The 19,150-nt window shown below is 48.1% G+C and overlaps 1 protein-coding gene across 3 annotated transcripts in view; it reads right to left on the bottom strand.

The window, feature by feature from the left end:
• Adamts16 (ADAM metallopeptidase with thrombospondin type 1 motif 16) overlaps window positions 1–19,150 on the bottom strand; it is a 147,987-nt gene that overhangs the window by 33,435 nt on the left and 95,402 nt on the right. For all 3 annotated transcript variants that reach the window (XR_010050385.1, XM_063257940.1, XM_023560913.2), the window contains one exon: window positions 8,177–8,303. Coding sequence is in view for 2 of the 3 variants with exons in the window: in XM_063257940.1 (XP_063114010.1) it covers window positions 8,177–8,303 (127 nt within the window). In the remaining variant the exon portion in view is untranslated. The remainder of the gene's footprint in view (window positions 1–8,176; window positions 8,304–19,150) is intronic.

Here is a 19,150-nt window from a genome sequence, read left to right as displayed (position 1 = left end):
AGTAGAGCAGGTTGCTTTAGAAGAGAAGAAAAAGTCAAAGACCAAAACATGAAAGAGTACAGTATCGGAAAATATAAAGAAGGACATTCAGGTGTGAAGTCACTAAGCAACCAACTAAGGCAAAGACAGCAGAAAACCTGCAGGATAAAGCCATAGAAATCTAAGACAGAATGACAAAGAGACAGCAATTAAAAAAACAACTCATTATGTGAGGTGATACAGTCCAGACACAGAAAAACAAGTACCTCATACTGTCTTCTGGTGGAGACCCGTAAGTCAGCCTTGCAAAAGAACAGAGTGGATGGAGGTCCCTAGAGACTGGGGAAGCAGAGGGACAGGGAACAAGGAGGCCCACAGGGGCATCCGACACAGAGCGGGTACCCCTACACCGGCATGGAGGGGCCTGCTGGCTAAAATGACCTATGATACCCTTCCAACTGGCCAGGAAAGGACAGTAAGAAATTCCTAATCCGCAGAGATAATTTAATGTTTGAACACACGGAGGTGTTTAATACTCTTGATTATTACACATTCTATACAGGTACTGCACACTGCGCTATACCCGATAAAGACACACAAATGCTGTGTCTCAGTAAAAGAGAAAGAAAACATACAAACAGCACACACCAGTCTGCTGTGTGAGAGCTCGGAAGACAAGAATATGAAACAAGAAACAGCATTAAAATGTTTTCACACATGGAGAGAACTGGGATGCAGCAAGTGGACAAGGGAGAGAAGCCAGAAACACAGTAACTAACGCATGTGGGAGGCACGGGAACAAAGATGGGAAAGTGCAGGGAGCAGAGCAGAGAGGGAAATGCAAGAGACAGTGACAGGTAAGGGGCGGGGCCAGAGGAAGAGCACAGGGGCATGGGGACGATGGGGCAGGGACCCCAGGCCTGCAGTGCCAGGCACAGCCGATCCAGCCTGCACTGCGTCCTCAAACTGTGTCACCTTTGAGCACTCACAGAACTCAGCTACCCTGGAGCAGCCTGCGGCAGAAGGCAGAGGCCGAGGTTCCTAGATGCAGTGATGTAAACCCAAGAGACGGCGGCCTGACAGCCAAGAAGAGGGAGGGCTGACACAGCGGGGACACATGGGCCCCTCCGGAGCCACCAGCAGCTTGGGGAAGGAGAGCCCGGGCACGGGGAGAGTGACAGGGACAGGATCTGAGCATCTCTGTCTCTGAGGAGCTCGACAGCATGGAGCAGCCCACCTCCTCACACCCTGGTCCTGGTGCAGACCGCATGTTCACAACGAGGTCCACACCACTACCTGCCTGCTCCTCCTCTTCACTCCCATCTATATCCCCATAGCGTTTAGGGTCATCTAAAATGTGCTACCAAAATATCCTGATAAACTAAAACAGAAAAGCCATAAAGCCAGGAGCACAGCAGGAATCCGCTGTCTGCCCTGCACTGGCCCTGGAGCCCGGGGGGAGCAGCTGAGGGAGATCTCGGAACTCTGCCGCCCATGGTCCTCTCCCTCACCCTGTGACCCTGCATCTTCCATGCAGTGAAGGCTTCTGGGAAGCCGTGCTGAACTGAAAGTGAACTTATCCGCGCAGAAGTCACTTCACGGTCTCTTTGATTGTGAGAATAAAGCTCTAGGCCTGCTTCTACAAATGCAATCAGATTATATGTTATTTATTGGAAACTTTACAAGTAAAATAGGAACTGCTTGACTAGAAACTGAAGAAGAAATGAAGAAGGGAGAGGAAAATCAGAGACTCAGTAATCTTGTTCCTGCCTCCGAAAAATCTCAAGGCATGATTTACCGGGGATTTGGAACGATGTCAACAAGTCAATAAAATGTAACTTGGAGTCTTCAGCAAATGCTAATGTAAATTTAAATATAAGTTACTAAATTCCTATATCAATTCTAAGATCCTTTAATGTGGTTTAAATTTTGCTCTTAAGATAGAACTTGTTCAAGTCTCATGAGTTCACTGTACTATTAACTGGTTTTTCGAACTGTGTAAGGTCAGTGATTTTTTTAAAAAAGTAATTTGGTGAAACTTTTCATTTCATGGTGGAAGAGATGGAGTAGATGGGATGGTGATATAAAGAAAAATGATGCTTTTTTTCTAAGATGACTCAAACAGCTTTTCAGAGAAAAACCACGAAAGTGCAGCTCCATGGAGCGCTGCTGGCCGCCCCTTGCTAATTTGGTCTAAATCCCCAGTGAACTTTCCCAGACTCTGTGAGTCACAGCCCGCCCCTGGGCACATGCAGCTGCAGAAATGGGTGCGGGCAGGCGGCTGAGAAAGGCTGGGGATGCACAAGGCAGAAGAGGAGCCCCTTCCATCCTCTGCACAACCCCGCACTCAGGCCCTCAATTCAGATGCGCTGCTCTGTGGCCCAGAAGAAGGACCAGAAGGCCGGCCAGCCCGCCTGCCTGCCAGCTCTGAGTTCCACGGCAGCTGGAGGCGGGAGCCCTCCACACTGCAGCGGAATGCCCAGCTCTGTAGCCTTGTAAGTCGCAGATGCACAGAAGAAAGGAGGGAGGGAGACGGGTAGGGAAAGAGGAAGAGAGGGCAGGAGAGAAGGAAGGAAAGAAAGAAGGAAGGGAGAGGAAAAGCGAGGAAGCCGGTCTTCTAAACATCTGTCTTTTAAAAAGGAATTTTGTCCCGGTGGTGAGCAAGTAAGACAACTATAAAGTAACATTAATGAGAAATATGGAAAAATAACCAATCATAACATGCGGTTTCCACACCCAGCGTTTTTGCTGCACCTCCCTGGCAGGCTCCTGGGCAGAGAGGAGCACGCCCTGGCTGGGGCACTGGCACCGGGGACACTGCTGTGCAGGACCCTGTGGGAATTTCTGCCTCTGCCCTCAGCTTTTCTGTGAACCTAGACTATTGCCAAAAAGTCTTTAAGAATAAATATGAAAACATATGCCAAAATAGAACAGAAAAAAACAAGTAAGCGAAAAAACTCAAGGTGCAGAGTGTTTCACAGAACTGTGTCAAGCAGATTCCTAGGAGCGAAGCAGCATCCAGATCTAGAAAGTTAGTGGTTTTGTTCTCACTGCTGCCCAAGTAGCTCCGCCTGGCTGCAAAACAAAGAAGCCTGGCTTCCGGCTAGCTCTGTTGGTCCCTGTTTGTGGTCTGACTTTCCACAAGGCTAGCTGCAAACTGGTGTGAGCCAGTCAGACTCTTTGCTCCCTTGGGAAGTGGCATCGTTCCTGAGAGAGGCAGAAAGATGCCACTTGCCCGTGGTGGAATTGTCACTGCTGGGGACCATGCAGTTTCAAGTCTGAAGCTCCTGCCTCAGCCTCAACTCTGGGCCTCACTGGAGGGCCCACAGGTGTGGATATGGAGCCCACACCCAGCTTCTGGTCATCCTGAGGCTTGGCTGTCTTCCGAACAGTGCAGAGGTGGGGAATGAGTCACCTGAGAATGGTCTCCTGAGAGCGGCTTCTCTAGAGAGCCTGGAAGTCCTCTTCCTGGGAACCTGTCTTTTGACGAGACAGGGGGCATGGGGACCCCAGGGCAGAGTTGCACCTCCAGATGATCCTCACGTGGCACTATATAAGCCATCTCTTGCCTACAAACCATCCTCATCCTATCAAAGGGAAAGGATGTCACACAAGACAGCTGCCAGCAGGAGTCACCCATCTACCACTTGCCTGAACCCCAACCGTAACCCCAACATCAAACAACAACGAATCTAACCCCAACCCACACCTAACCCCAACACCAACCCCAGTCCTAACCCTAACCTCAGCCCTAATGCCAGTCCCAGCCCAAACCCTAACTCCAATCTCAAACCCAGACCGCAACCCCAACCATAACCCGTACCCCAACCCCAGCTCTAAGGGAGGCTGTGACCCGCTGTCCCTACAGAGCAGCTCCCCGGCAGCCTCCTGAGTCACGAACATGTAAAGCAGAGAGACATTCTGTCACTATTCCTGGATGGTCCCGGAACTAACAGTGACATGAAAGCAGAGTTCTGGGCAGGACCCAGTTTGTTATTTGTGATCTGGCTGAAAAACAGCAGGTAGGTCGCTTGTTTAAAAGTCACTCTGAATTCGGTCAGCAGCACCAGAGAAGAAAACCAAGCCCTGGAAGCCATGGAGTGCAGGCCCTGGGAGACAGAACGGGTCCAGCCTCAGAAAGTAGATTCACCTCTGTGAAATCTCAGCTACCGAGATGATGGAAAGATCCACACAGATCCTGCTGGCGGCGCCGCTGGGAGCTGTGCATGCTCCTGTACAGATGCCACCAGGTGGTCCAGTTTCCTTTATTTCCATGGTAACCAATACATTCCCCGAGTGACTGAGTAGTTAGCATTTGCGTGGCTCATGTTTGAAAAAGATAAGTGGTAGAGAAGGAGGAGGGAAGGGTCACTTCCTCCTCTGTTGTGCAGTTGTAGGTGCCGCTGTAGGGGAGCATCAGGGATAAGATTACCCTGCTGGGCCTCACCTTGCATTTCTCCAGCGTACACACAGCCAAGCAGACAGATTCCAACCTCCCTACCTGGGTTGCTAAATAAGCAACTGTGCTAGAGGGTCTGTAAAGTCAGAACCACAGGCAGAAACTGGTTGATCCACCACACACCAGGGATAGACGCGGTCGATGTGTCCAGATTCTCAAGAAAAGAAGTGTGGACCCCAGGATCTACTGAAACTCCTGTCCTGCTCTTCCAGAATGCTGATCAGGGGGAGTGTGTCTTATTAGTCATTTGGAAAATATTTTCTTTACAACCTTCCCTCCACCAGGGAAGGTCTACTCTTGGTGCTAGTGCTCGGAAAACTCGCGTTAGGATAAATGGCATGAGCCACTCCACTTCGATAAACCCCCAGGCATGAAGGTTATGGATGGCAGTGCAATTTGTAACTCCTGCTTCAAAGGCAAGTGATAGAAATCCCTGGCTTAGCATGAAGTCAGTGGTGGGGGAGCCAAGGGAGGACAGTGAGCTGCTTGTCTGTTGCAGAAGCAGGGCTAAGAGGAGAAATGGGGGGCTATTGCCCTCCTACCCCTGAGGAGAGGCCCTGAACAGCTGACACCCTGTAACTGAGCCCCGTGAATGAGCTGTGATGCTCAGCTGACCTGCTAACATCATCTCTCCCCAGGTGGGACCCCAACTCCCAGCAGCCTCTGGTGTGCAAACTGATGACTTGGGGGGATGGGTCCTCAAGGCCAGACAGCTCTCCAGTTGTGACCTGGGTTGGGGGATCTGACCAGCATGCTGGTTTCCCTTGTCACTTGAGTTAAGGAAGAGTAGTTTAAAGGCTGTTTGAAGGTTTGCATTCCCCACTCTTTGGGAGGTCTGCCTTCAAGTCAGACAGGAGGAGCCAACTCTCACCCTGCAGCTCAGCGTCAGCCAGAGCACACATGAGGGGGGCCAGCAACTGAGTTCCCAAGGAACAGCAGCTTCAGAGGACTCGGGCTGCCCAGGAGACAGAAAGGAGGACACTGCCTCCACCAGAAGAAAAACAGTCCTGGGCCTCCTGCCTATTTGGTCAGAAATAAAACACTGTCAGTGTCCTGGACAGGAGAGAAGTTGCTGACATTTCAGAGGAAAACCAAAAGAGCACTTTGAATTAAAATCTATTTTCCCAACCCCATAACTAAAATAAAGTGATAATCCAGAAGGGTTAACCTATAACGTGCTTTGCTTTTCTGTGTTTTGTCTTTGAAAATTCTGCTTCACAGAGTAAAAAACAATGGATGTACCCTTCTTTTGACAGCGAAAACAAAATAGCCAAAACTTAGTGTTGTTCTCATCGCAAAGTCTTCAGGAAGGTTATCTCAACAAATCCTCGCCTTACCCTAAAGGACAGGGGTTGCTGTGACTAGACTGGATGTGATGTGGGGGACGGTTGAGGCACAGGCACAGAAGCAACCGTCCTCGAGGCCTAGCAGTGCTAACTTTGGCAGAGAGCTCCAGGTAGGAGAGGTGGGCTTGTTGTTCCCCAGGTAAAGCTGAAATCATGCAGCCCCACCCCCAACCTGCTCCAAATCCTAAGAACCCTGAGGCAGGAACCTGGGACTCCAGGGCAGCAGTAAGGCTGTTCCTCTGTCTCTCCTGCAGTGGACAGCATGGATACAGATGCATGCATGGGCAAGGCGGGCAGGGCAGGGGTCACTGGACACTTCCCAGGTGAATGTGGAACTGCTGCAGTCCAGGGTTTTCTAGGTGTTTTCTGGAACCGTCCAACGCCCGGACTGATCTTGCAGTCAGTGCACTGTGACATTTCTGCTCACAACAGAATTAACTGATTCACTACACTGCCCTGGGTGAGTTAAATACAGAACACAGCACATAGAAGAATTCAGAGGTGGCGCTGGCTGTGGATCTCTCTATGCCGCAAAGGCAGAGGCAGAGGAGACCACAGGGACAAAGCAGCAGTATTCATGGTGAATGGCAATGCAGCAACACATGCACCAACCCAGATGTGCTGCACAAGGATGGGCTGCTCCTCAAGGCACTTCATATAGGACGCTGAGTATAACAGAGCTAGAATTTACCGTCCTCTGGCCCGCAGGTGCCGGCCCAGTTCTGCAGGGGCTGCAATGAATGACACAGATGCTGTGATTTCCAAACTTCAGCAGGGCTCCTCTGAGCCCTCTTCTTACACTCACTTCAACCACAGTCAAGGAAAGATCCCTAGACAGCCCAGGGCCCAGTGGGCACCTGCTGGAGATGACCAAGGCCAGCAAAGAATTTCCTGCCTGTTCAGTGCCAGGGTCCCTGTCCCCTGCAAGGGAGGAGACTGTGTACCACAGGCAAGTTAGCAGACAGGCTGGGGCCTTCCAAGGACCAGTCCCTGCTGCAGGCTGTGCTGTACAGGATTAAGATCTATCACAGGGCCCTCAGGCTGTGTTGGAATAGCTCTCTCATAGTGCTCTGGAGTCAAGATGACACTGCAGCAGAGGCACCGAGGACTTGGGCTGCTGACACTCCCTACTCCAGAGCAATAAAGCTACTGACCTTACAGACCAAAGAGTCCTCTTAGCTGGCAAAATCTACTGCTTGGAGCAAAATCTACTGCTTTGGACTAACTTCCCAATGTTCTGCTCAGTTCTTGCTTGCCACAGTATTCCCTTCTATTGTTGGAAAACTAAATAAATACAAGCCGTCTAGTAGAGCCCTTTGCCCTTTCTCAGAGAGAGAGAGAGAGAGAGAGAGAGAGAGAGAGAGAGAGAGAGAGAGAGAGAAACAGAGTTCTGAGCTTCCTGGATGCCCCAAAACCATACTACTGGTCTTTTTCACTGTTTAGTGAAACTGTTTAGTAAATAGTTTTCACCTGCTTAGTGTCTACTCATTGAGGAGGTTGTGGGCCTGATCAGTCCATGATCCACCCCTTCTAGGCTTTGAACTCCTTTCCCTTCCCTGACACCTGCGACCTGTAGTCAATTGTTCTGCTCTTCTGTTCCTCTGGGACACCCAGTCCCCCACAAAGGGAAAGCTGAGCTCCTGTCCTAGTGAGCTCTTTCCTACTATGGCAGTTATCCTTGATCAACATCTGGCTTGGCCACTTTAGCTGGGGTCCAGTCTTGTTTATGTATGACCCCTATTTCCTGAAAACAGGAAATTCCTTTGGCAAACAGAGGTGGCTTATTTAGTCCTGCCTCAGCTGGCCAGATTTCAGTTCCTCAGCAGCCTGGAGTGCACTGTTGGTAGACACTTGAGGTTCAGGCTGAGCACCGCTAAGCTGTGCTCCTGCCATCCAGCCCAGCCTGGCCCACAGATGGCCAGGCTGGGGAAGCCGGCAGCAGCTCTCTGGGGCCGAGATCACAGATGGTGGGGAACATCACAACCCAAGAGCCCTGGAGACTAGGGGAGCCCCAGGGAGGTTCCCAGTGTTTGGCACCTCAGGCAGTCTAGGTGATGCTAGAATTTTGTTGTATGCAAGTTACTTCAAGTGATGTCTACCATCCTCAGTGACAGGTCTCCAGGTAAAGGGGCACAGTGAGGCTTCGACAGAGCAAGGCCTCATGGGCGGTGCTCTGGGAAGAACTGTCCCCACGCAGACACAAGAGACCCCAGACCACGTTTTTCCCAGACTCATGTTTAGAGCCCATGGTCAGGCATTGCTTGTTTAGACGGCTCTTTTCACTATGGTCAGATAATGGGAGCCAGCACCCCTTCTCCAGCCTAGGGGCTGCAAGGCTGCACTGAATTCCTCTGCAAACTGTGCACTTGTTAAGACACGTGGCTCTCGTTACCTGGGAGGACAGGCGGACACTCTGCAGGGCACCAGTCCTGTGGCCGGCCGGGTCCTGGGGTTGCAGAAGGAAGTGTTCACTTGGAAACTCAGGTCTCGGTAGCAGCCTCCCTTTGTGATCATGTGCCCTGTGCAGGGAGAGACGTGCGACACGTTCACAGTCAAGCACTGCGCTGAGACAGAGTAGCAAACTCTTCTGGAAGACCCGCATGCCCCTTGCATATCCAATTGGCCAGCTCTTTTTCACCTTTTGAGATAAGGTCTCTCACTGTATAGTTCAGACTGACCTGGAACTCACTATGTAGCCCATGTGTCTTTAAAAAAAAAATACATATATTTTTATATATATTATATATATATATATTTTATATATATATATTTTTAAAATATATATATATATATTTGCTAATATATATATATATATATATATATATATATATATATATATATTTTTTTTTTTTTTTTGTACTGGGGATCAAACTCATGACCTTGCACTTACAAGGCAGGTGCTTATGCCACTGAGCTAAATCCCCAGCCCCTAGCCCATGTGTATCTTGAATTCACAGCAATCTTCCTGCCTCAACTTCCTGAGTGCTGAGATGATAGAGGTCCAGGCATCACCACATCCATCTTGGCCAGTTACTGATATTCTATTTCTCTGACTTAGCAAAAAAAAATTTTTTTTTGCCCCAGGGATCGAACTCATGACTGTGCACTTGCCAGGCAGGCACTTATTTCGCTGAGCTAAATCCCTGGCTATCTTTTTTTTTGATTGGTGAATTCCCTCAATCTAGGATGCACATGCTTCTGCCTACATTTTAACAGCATTTAAATGACATTATTGTCTACTTGATGAAATACACAAACCCACCAGTTCTTTTCTACCCCTGGGGACACTAGACATGTTTCAAAAGTAGCTCCAGTGTTAAATATGTACTCCATTGTCTCATTCAGCATTTGAGAATTGATAAAAGGAAACAATTAGCAATAAATCAGCATGAAATAAAAACAACAAAGTGACCATAATTTTACTGCTAGAGAATTCATAGTTCTAACTCTTGTCAAGGCAGATAATCTGAACAGCCAGCTCTTCCCAGTCATGATTTAGGAGTTGTATCCGGTGAGCTGAAGGGAAATGAGGCTGCTTGACTGTCAGCCTCCCTCTCCACATAGCAAGAGGGCTATTTAAAGCTTTGTGAATGTCATCCCATTTGTTTGATTTGTCAGTCAATTAACTTTATCCCTAGAGAGGTATTCTATGGAATACCAGAAATAGTCAAATCCACAGAGACAGAAATCAGACTGCCATGTGCCGGGGGCTGGGGAAGGGAATCTAAAGTCACTGGTTAAGGAATACTGAGAGTTCGCGGCAAGGGAAAGGTTCTGGTGACTGGTGAAGGTGATGGGTAACCATACAAATGTGCCAGTGCCACAGAACTGAACACTTAAAAGGGATGAAACCGTAACTTTCACATTGTGTGTGTGTTTCCACAATGTAGAACACCATACTAATTACCAGGTTCACCTTTGAAGGAAGACAGAGTTCTTTCCACAATGCGGAAAGAAAAATGGAAGAAAGGAACCAAACTAGCACAAATTTAAAATGGGCAAAATCCAACACATTAAGATAGAGGATTTTGTCGCTGTGCTTAGAGATATAGACTTAGGAGGTGTGTGGCTTGCCCGGCAAATTGTCCGCCTGCCTCACCCTACTGCCCAGCTGCTGAGCCATCCAGCTGCCACCCTCCCCAGACAGACCATCAGAGCTCAGGAGTGGCTGGACACAAGAGGGTTCAGAGGTCAAATCAGCTCAGTGGGTTCCAGCACTGGGCTCCACCGATTTGGGCAGATCGGGCGGTAGCCCAGTCACTGTGACACAAGGTGTCACCCATCAATCTGTTCCCCTCAGTGACATGAGGACAGAGGGGAGTTGGCGGAGGAATCTTCTGTGTCACACAGCATGGATCCTGACAGGAGGGGGTGGAACGCCTACAATATCTGAGTCCTTCACCAGATCTGCCCCCTCTGGAGGCAAGTGCATGGTTCTCATCTAGATTAGCCTACATTCTCCTGGAGTTTTTAAAATTTTGAGATAGGGTCTCACTAAATGCTGAGTTGCCCAAGCTGGGCTTGAACCTGGGACTTTAATGCCTCGGCCTGCTAGAGTGCTGGGCTCATGGGCATGCACACACCACACTGCGCCAGCTAGACACCCTTTTAAAAGGAAACTTCCCTTTAAACATACACTTGCACACTTGTGCATGCACACATGAATGCACAGCTCACACGTGCACACACATGCATTCCTGGTACTCCCACAAGTCTGTTTTCCTTGCTGGGACTCTGGTCCTCTGAACTATTCCGTTCCTCTCATGTGTGACACTGTGGCTCTGTCCTGAGCCCCTGTTTGTCCTCTGACTCCTGGCTGTCCACCTGTGGTCATCCACTCTTGTGCCTTCAGGTAATCTGATAGTTTTTCAGCCTCCAAGTAACCCCAGCACTTGCTTTTCTGCATCTCTTTTCTCACTGGTCCTCAAACCTGAGCAGGCAGGAGAGAGTCACTGATGACCCATACCATGGCCAGTCCTGCCTCTGTCATTACATCTCTGTACAGACTCCTGCAAGACACACAGCTTTCTCCTGGTGAAACACCCATGACCCAGGAGGGCACCCCACCCCCACTCCAGGGGGACAGAAGGCGCTGTCCAGGGGCCCTCACGGACCTGGAGCCCCAGGTACCTGTTCATCTGGCCATGCATTTTTATCCTTTTAAATAGACCTGTGACAGGAAACACAGGACTCCTGAATCCCATGAGCAACTCGTGCAAACCTGTGAACCCTGGAAGCTCAGAGGTGACAGGTGTAAAACCTCTGACTTCACAGCTGCGGCAGGCAGAAGTGTGACCACCTTGGCCACTCGGTCTGAGCGCTTGCATCAATGCTCACATTAAAACTGAATCCCTGTCCGAAGATGGACTGTATTATCTGAAACTGGGATCTCTGGAGGCTATCAGGGTTCAGTGGAGTCTGGGAAGAGAAGGAGGAGAGATCTGGGGACCCAAGCCTTAGGACCGTCACCTGCAGCAGGGGCAGTGTACGGGGACTAAGCCCTAAACCCATGGTGTCTGAGGCTGACCTTGGTAGCCAGTGTCAACTGGACCAAAATACAGGCCATCCAGCTGGTGACCAGAGAGGTGGAGAATCTGTTAGCACTGCTAACCGGAAGTGATGTAAGTAAAACATTTGACATCGCGTGAGCACAGACTGATCTCTGCTGTCCCAGAAAAACGATCAGAGGGGCACCTTTCTCCCTCAAAGCACACAGTGTGGGCAAAGCGCCACCTGTTTACTGTTAGAGTGAGTCTGGCATTATGATGGTACATTGTGTCAACTTGAGAAGTTTAGAAGTCTAACTGAGAGACTCAGCAGGGAGCCAGGGTCCTTACTTTGTAAACATCCTCAGCCTGTGCAAAGGAGGGCACAGAGATTTTGTCAGGGCTACCTCTGCTCTAGTGGGTCGGGAGTATGTGGCCTGCATACAATATAAGGGAGAAGAGGTTTGTTCCCCTTCATTTTACTATGGCTGCTGCCTTGAAGTGTTGCCCGGGCACCACCCTGCCTTGGAGCCAGCTGAGTATGGACTGAAACCTCCACAAACTGTGAGCTAAATAAACATTTCCTGCCTTCATTTTGGGTGTCAGATATTTTGTCTCAACAATGAGAGAAAAGTAATCAAGGTAGTCTGGTTAATGGATGTGCATCTACCAAATACATTTCTGGAGGGTGGATGGTATATAATACACAGTACACAATTTTGCAATTTCAGTATCTTGAATGGTTTATTCTCTGAGTTCTCTGTGAGCCTTGACTAAGTTTTTAAATGTTTATTAACTTCTAAGGTCATACAAATTAACAGGAGTTAACAAACAGCCAGAAGCTCATCCAGGTAGGGGTGTAATCTTTCTTTGATCACAACAGGGTAAATGAGTCACCCTTTCCCCTGATAAACTTATGTATTAATACCAAGATGCTATTTGAACTGTGTTTAATAAGTTCACTTTTCTACTTGCTAACTAGGAATGAGAGACTTTTAAGTCTTAAGAAATAAACGTCTGTTTCAAATTGTTCTGCAGAGAATCGTAGGGATTCCCTTAAGTTAGTAAACATAAAGACTCAGTTTAAATGAGGAACATATTCGGAAGACTTCCACTGTTTTATAGGATTCTCCTGGCATCTCAGGCTACACCCATCTGTGCTGTGCAGTGTATCTGCTCACACTGCAGGATTTCAGCACTTCTGGATCCCAGCCCTACACCTGACAGCTAAAGGTCTTTACGGGATTCCCAGGGCCCCTGCCGGGGGACAGTGCAATCTGCAGCTGGGACACTATGAGACCCTGGGCAGGGTAAGCAAAATGTCTAAGATTAGGAAAGTCACATGCGATGTGAAGTGTACCTGGACAGGCTGAGCACTGAGAGGAAACAGAACAAGAAACGGGGGAGGTTAGTGGGTTCAAAGCCAACGTTTCTTAAGAAAATGGCAATGCTGTGGAAGAATTGATGGGTCAAAGCTAAAGCAAACTTCAGAAGACAGTGCAGGGTTCTGAGTATCAGGGTAGATAACTACGTGGGAATAACTGAAGCACATATATAATTAGGATACTATTTTTATAAAAGGTTCCATGGAGCAGAACAAGGCAGGGGGTAAAGAATCAGAAATCAGTGCATTAGCAGCAGACGTGGACATATGAGAAAATGAACATCATACGTCCTGGGCACTCACGTCTGTCACGCTCTGCCCTGTGTCACAGGACGAAAAGTGGATGAAGGGATGCAGGACACAAAGGGCCCGGGGATAAAGCATTACAATATGATCCGCACCTGGACCAGCTCCTCAGGATCCAGGTAGTCCGTGTGTCTCTCAAACATGTACCGTTATAAAAGAAAGAAGATAAATGTCCAGAGGAGGTGCTGCCCCAATTCACAAACTGCAAATAAAAGCCAACTGGAGAATGTGAATTTGCTATAATTTTTCCCTTTGACAAAAACAAAAAAAGTTTCAGAGGATGAAAAAATATTTTTAAAAAGGAAGTTGGCACTGCATTTTGTAAATCCCTTCTCTCTGAGTTATTCACGTAGGTCCTGCCATGGGAAGGGAGAGCACAAGACCGGGGGGAACACAGAAGGCAGTGAGAAGCGACATCCCCACATCTGTGCCGTGGAACACAGGTGTGGGCTGCAGAGAGGAAGGTTCATGTCACTGCCCTATGAGGCTTAGCCTGGATTGTGATTCATTCCTAGAATTTTTCATGATTTTTTGGCTCTGTAAAAGCCAGAATGACTCTCAGAGTTACCGGAGTCTGTCTGTAAGTTTTGCATCTTCTATTTAAAAAGCAAACATTTCCCCAAATTAAGTAACTTCCTATTTGAATACTTCCTGTTGGAATCTGAACCGTCACTGATACAGCACTGATAAGTCTGACAAAGCTGTTGTTTTAGCTCAGGGGTAGAGCTCTTGTCTGTTATTCCTGAGGTCCTGTGTTCCATCCTCAGAACTGAAAAAAAACTTATCCAGTTTGACAAAGTTCCTAAGACAAAAATCTTTAAGAGGAAAGGGTTTTATTTTTTGGCTTATGGTTTGGAAAGGTTCACTCCATGGTCAGCTCAGCTGGCTCCATGGCCGAGGCACATGGTAGGGCCGAAACACGATGGTACAAAGGAGTGAAGGAGGAAATCTGCTCACCTCCTGGTAGCCAGGAAACAGGCAGGCAGAGAGGAACAGGCCAGTGCAAGAGACGGTCGCTAAGGTCCTGTCCTGGGAATCCTGTACTACGGACAGATGGACCTCCCATCAGCTGCATTGGCTACAGACTCTGCAGTGCATCAAGGCACTAAGATGTCTGGTGCCCTCGCGAATTCATCAGCTGGTCTTTGGGGCATTTCAGACCCCAATCATAAGGGACATATAGACTTATAGAAGATAAGTAAAAAGCTTAAATGTGCTAGATAAGAAAGGATAATTTAAAAATCTAGAGATAGGACAAAGGAAATAAACTAATGAGGTACTTGGCTTAATACATAAACATAATCTAATGAAGTACTAAGTTCAAATACATAATGATAAAATTTTGCATCCATGGAAAAACAGTTTTCTTAATTAGAAAAACTAACTCCAGAAGGGATAAACAAACTCACAGAGCCCAGTTATCATCCATAAAGAAACATTTCCTGAACTTAACTTCTGAGAAGGCAATGGATCCGTAACTATACATTCTACCGAATGTTAAAAACAGGTAACAATAAAGCTATTTAAATTGCACTTCATAAAAAAGGGAAAGGAAAAGAAAGACCCTGAAAGAAAGAAATTTGGTAAGTTTTAGTACATGAAAGAAAACCACAGCTAGATAATATGTAGGAGTGTTAATGTGAAAAATATTAAATAAATTAAGACGGAGTAGGATCGAGTAGCACGCCAAAATGAAACGAAACAAAACATAAACAGATGATGAAACCAGAGAATGATTCATAGCAAGAACCAAAGAATGTTTCAGACTTGAGTTGTTATTGTATTTTGCCATTGGATGAATCGAAACACAAGCTTGAACTTTTAATGAGATACATTCAACTTCCACTTTTTGATAAAAATAATCATGAAGCGTAACAGATGAATCTTCTCACATCTTATATTTGTACATTTGCATAAGTTAGTATGTGGAGCTGAGTAGATTTATATCTGTCTCTACATGCTTATTTACAAGGATATTCATATGTTAATATAAGCTTAGTAGCCAGTATTTGGGCAGATATTAGAAATATTTTCATTAAGGTGAAGGATAAGAAAAGATTGTATCAGTTAAGACTCTCTTGAGGACAGTAGTTTGCACAGTTGGATATAGAAAGAGATTAAAAGTGATATGAAAATTACGAGAAGGGAAACATTAGCATGTTACAGTTACACATCTAGAAAACTGAAGAACAGTCACTAACTTTGCTCTGCTAACTGACTGTTCGAAGTGAGAGAAAAAAAGCCAGAACAAACAGATTATTAGAAATTCTCGGGTAAGTTGAAGTAAATCAAGCCTGAATTTGGGCAGACTGAGGTCTATTTCTTTTATGTATAGTTAGAGACTGGACCCAGGGTTTTCTCACTGACCTACATTCCTAAGACCATCTACGTTTTTCCTTTTAGAACAGAGGGTCTCACAGAGTCACTAAGTTGTCCAAATGGGGCTCAAATGTGCAATCCTCCTGCCTCAGCCTTCAGAGGGATAAACAATTAAGAGCTTCAGTGCTGTGGTTGCACACTGCGCCCAGCTCAATGAGGTCTCTGAGGCAAACAGGTGACCCCTGCTGCTGAGGGGCTGTGAACCGGCTGTGACGGTTGCTTGGGGGAACAGTCATTGCTGCTCAGGTGTGGGGCTACTGAGGGTCTGGAGAGGGTTAGGGTGCTTAAGACAGGTACAGCCCCACTAGTTAGTGGACGGGGAGAGACAAGACACAAGGGAGCCAGTTCCAGGGAGGACACAGGGAAAGAGGGGCCCAATCCACTCTCCAACTGCATCTCTGGAGATGAGGAGGTCTTCAAGTCAGGGGCATAAAGTCAGGGTACAGGGCGGGGACCTCCTTCTCTGCAGTAAGATGCCCTGCACTTACTTTCTGTGTGTGTGGTGGGTGGTAGGGAGACAGGGAGAAAGAGCCTTTGGATCTGGCGGAGTCTTCACCTGGAGGTGCTCAAAGATGAGGGTCCCCAAGCAAGGGGACCAGGAAGCAGGAAGTGCAGCTGACTTTCATGGAAAGTTTCAGTTGAAAGCAGAAAGAAAAGCTGGGCACGGTGGTGCCTGTAACCCCAGTGCTTGGAAGGCTGAGGCAGGATTGCTCCGATTTCGAGACCAGCCCTAACTACACAGCGAGACCTTGTCTCACACACAAAAATAAATAAAATAAGTAAACAAATAAATGAATAAAAGGAAAAGGAAGGGAGGGTTGGCTTTCAGACAGAGGAGCACATTTAGAGGAAAAAAAGAGGGCGGGGAGTTGGTGGTGAGAGCACCAGGGCAAGGGCGGGAGGGTGCCCGAGGGTGCATTGGCTTGGAGAAGCAGCCCCGTGGGGTGAGGAGACGTGGGAGGCCAGGGCAGGGACCTCAGATGGGGGCAGTGGAGCAACCCTCACACAGGTGCACCCTGCCTGCCACAGGAGAGCAGCGGGTCCCACAGCTCACTGCCACCCTCGCCATGACGTGCTTCTGAGAGTCGTTAGAAGTGCTGACTGTGATCTATAAGATCAGCAGTATTTTGGATTCTGCTCACAGAACTTTTTCCCTCTTCCTACAGAATTACTATGATTAAAATCACATGGAGCAGAGTCTGCTAATGATCCCCAGGCTCTATGGAGGTCCGGGGAGTTTTCCAGGGAATTCCCATCATCAATACCCCTGTTTGCCTGTGAATCTGCCTTCACTCACCTTCCAGAGAAGGATGGGGACACTTCACTGTCATGCCATTTAAGATCAGTGTTATGGCTTGTATCTATCACCCCAAAGTGTCATGTGCTCAGAGGTGGGACTTCTGCAGGGGCTGGGCCATGGAAGTTTGATCCTGGAGTAGGGGTGCATGATAAATAAATTGGTTTAGCATAGTCCTGGGTGTGGATAATGGAAGCCCTGCCTTGGGTGTGAGAGGCACCAATCATCAGGCTGTGGCCGGGATGGAATATAAGGAGACAGGAAGCAGGAAGCTTTGCTGCCTCCTGTCTGCCTGCCATGGACTGTTTCTCCTCCACCCTGCCCCGCCGCCATGCTGTCCTGCCTTGGAGCCAGCCAATTTAAACCTCTGTAGACTGTCAGCAAAGATGAACCTGTTCTTCTTTAGCTTTTAGTATCAGGCATTTTGTCTTGGCAAAGAGAAAAGTAGCTAAGACAGTCAGGTTCTGTGCACAGCCGAGTTAGCACCATTCCTTTGAGCTTTCCCCTGACCCCTCTCTGTCCCTCAGTTGTTTTCCTCTCCTGGTTCCTGAACACCAGAGATTGCAGAAATTCCGGGATGCTGCCTGGAGTCCTGGGCAGGGGGCTGGGGAGTGGGCTTTGAGGAGAGGTCCCACTGCAAACACGGTGGACAGCAACCCCCGTCCCAGGGCTTCTCCAACTTGAGTGCCCAGCTGTGAAAAACACAGATGGCCTCACACCAAATAGATCCAGCAGGTCAGGGTGGTGGCCCCCACACCTGAGTTTTAGGGATTTCCCAGAGATGTCACTGCTGTTGGCCCCATGCCCTATGATGCCAGTAGCATCTCAGTTTCTTTCTGCAAGATTTCTAATGAAGTCACCTTGAACAGGCAGGCACTGAGGTTTATGAGAGTAAAATGAGAATCCTTACAAACCCGTCACTCAGCTTTTGGGCTGTTGATCAGACTGGATGCCTGTGAGTGATCCGGCTCCATGTGCAAGCACATGTGTGCATGCATGCACACTAACACATGTATGTGGGCAGGGTTTTCCCAAAAGAAAAGGCCTTAGACTTTTGGAAGGAGTATTCTGAAATACTCCTTCCGAAATGGAGCTAACATATGACCTTCCTAAGAAAATTTTCCATGGTGTGGAAGCATTCCTTTTTTTTTTTTTTTTTTTTTTTTTTTTTATCAGTACCAGGGATCGAACTCACGACTGCCTGCTTGCAAGGCAGGAGCTTATGCCGCTGAGCTAAATTCCCAGCCCCTGTGGAAGCATTCCTAATAGTCTGCTAAAAGTGTGAATAACTTTTAAATGAATTTGTTTAAATATAAACACATGCAATATACCTGAGATTAAATATATGAAGGTGCACTGGCCCAATAGAAATGGGGGACTCTTGGGCATCCAGAAGGAGGACGCTTTGCAAAGGCAGGATGGCACCTTATGCAGCAATGTTCACCCCGGACACCCGTCTCCAGGGGCTCGGGCATGGGAAAAGTAGCTACACTGAGATGCCCACAGTGGGGTCACGTCAAGGGTGATGTTATGGAGAACACTTGTGCTGCCAACCATTTCCTTACATATGACATTTGCAGTGAGAAATACTGCCAGCACGGGGACCTTGTGGGTTGGGTGACAGTTGGGCAAATGAGACCAAATATTTGGGCAGTGAGGAGGAAGGGCAGGAGGCTCCATGTGCCCTCAGCCTCCCCCTGCTCCTGCTCCAACCTGGCTTCTGCCCCTGGGTGGTCTGTTGTCTAAGGGGCAAGGAAGGAAGTTCTAGCCTGGGGCCGGGGCAGAACTGGCCTTTGCCTGGCTCCCTTTGATCCATCTTAGGTGTGTGACTGACCCAGACTCTATAATCAAATCAGAAGGGGCCTTGATGCCCCCTGAGTCACAGGTGCCCACGGTAGCCAACTGAGGAAGGACACAGGATAGGTGGCCCCTTTAAAGACCCTCCTTGGCATGAGGCAAACAGAAATCAGGGTCTAGACTCCACCGTCCCCACCAGGGCACCACCACATCCAGACCTGCTCTCCAGCCTAAGCCGAATTCATGCCTGAACTCTTGAAATTATGGCTTAGATGTAAAATGTCCGCCAGAAGTCTCACATAGAGGGCATCTAGCCAGAAGGGGAGGATCTCTGGGGTGACCTGGAAGGGTATATTCCTGTCCTCCACTTCGCTTTTCTCTCTGCTTCTTGGCTGCCATGAGGCGATCCTGTCTTCCACAAGGGTGTTCCACCATGCTGTTTTGCCTTGAATCCAGCCAGCTCAGGTATATTGCATGTGAACCCACTGAAACTGTGAGCCAGAAATAAACCTCTTCCCCATGAAGTTGTTCATATCCCATGATTGTCCCCATAACTAATACACTCATGGGGTACGGGCACAGGGTGCAGGTTTGGGTAGTGCTTTACATAAGCACATGGAGAGAATCACAAGAGATAAGATGATCTTTGCTTGACTTACAGACCTGAAGATCTAAGTCACTGGCTTGGTCAACAGCATTCACATCTGCACATTCTTG

This window comes from Cavia porcellus, unplaced genomic scaffold (genome assembly GCF_034190915.1).
Source record: "Cavia porcellus strain 051 isolate PalLab524CR breed Dunkin Hartley unplaced genomic scaffold, mCavPor4.1 scaffold_11, whole genome shotgun sequence".
Taxonomy (NCBI): Eukaryota; Metazoa; Chordata; class Mammalia; order Rodentia; family Caviidae; genus Cavia; species Cavia porcellus.
Note: the sequence above shows the minus strand (reverse complement) of the source record. Positions and strands in the feature narration are given on the sequence as shown.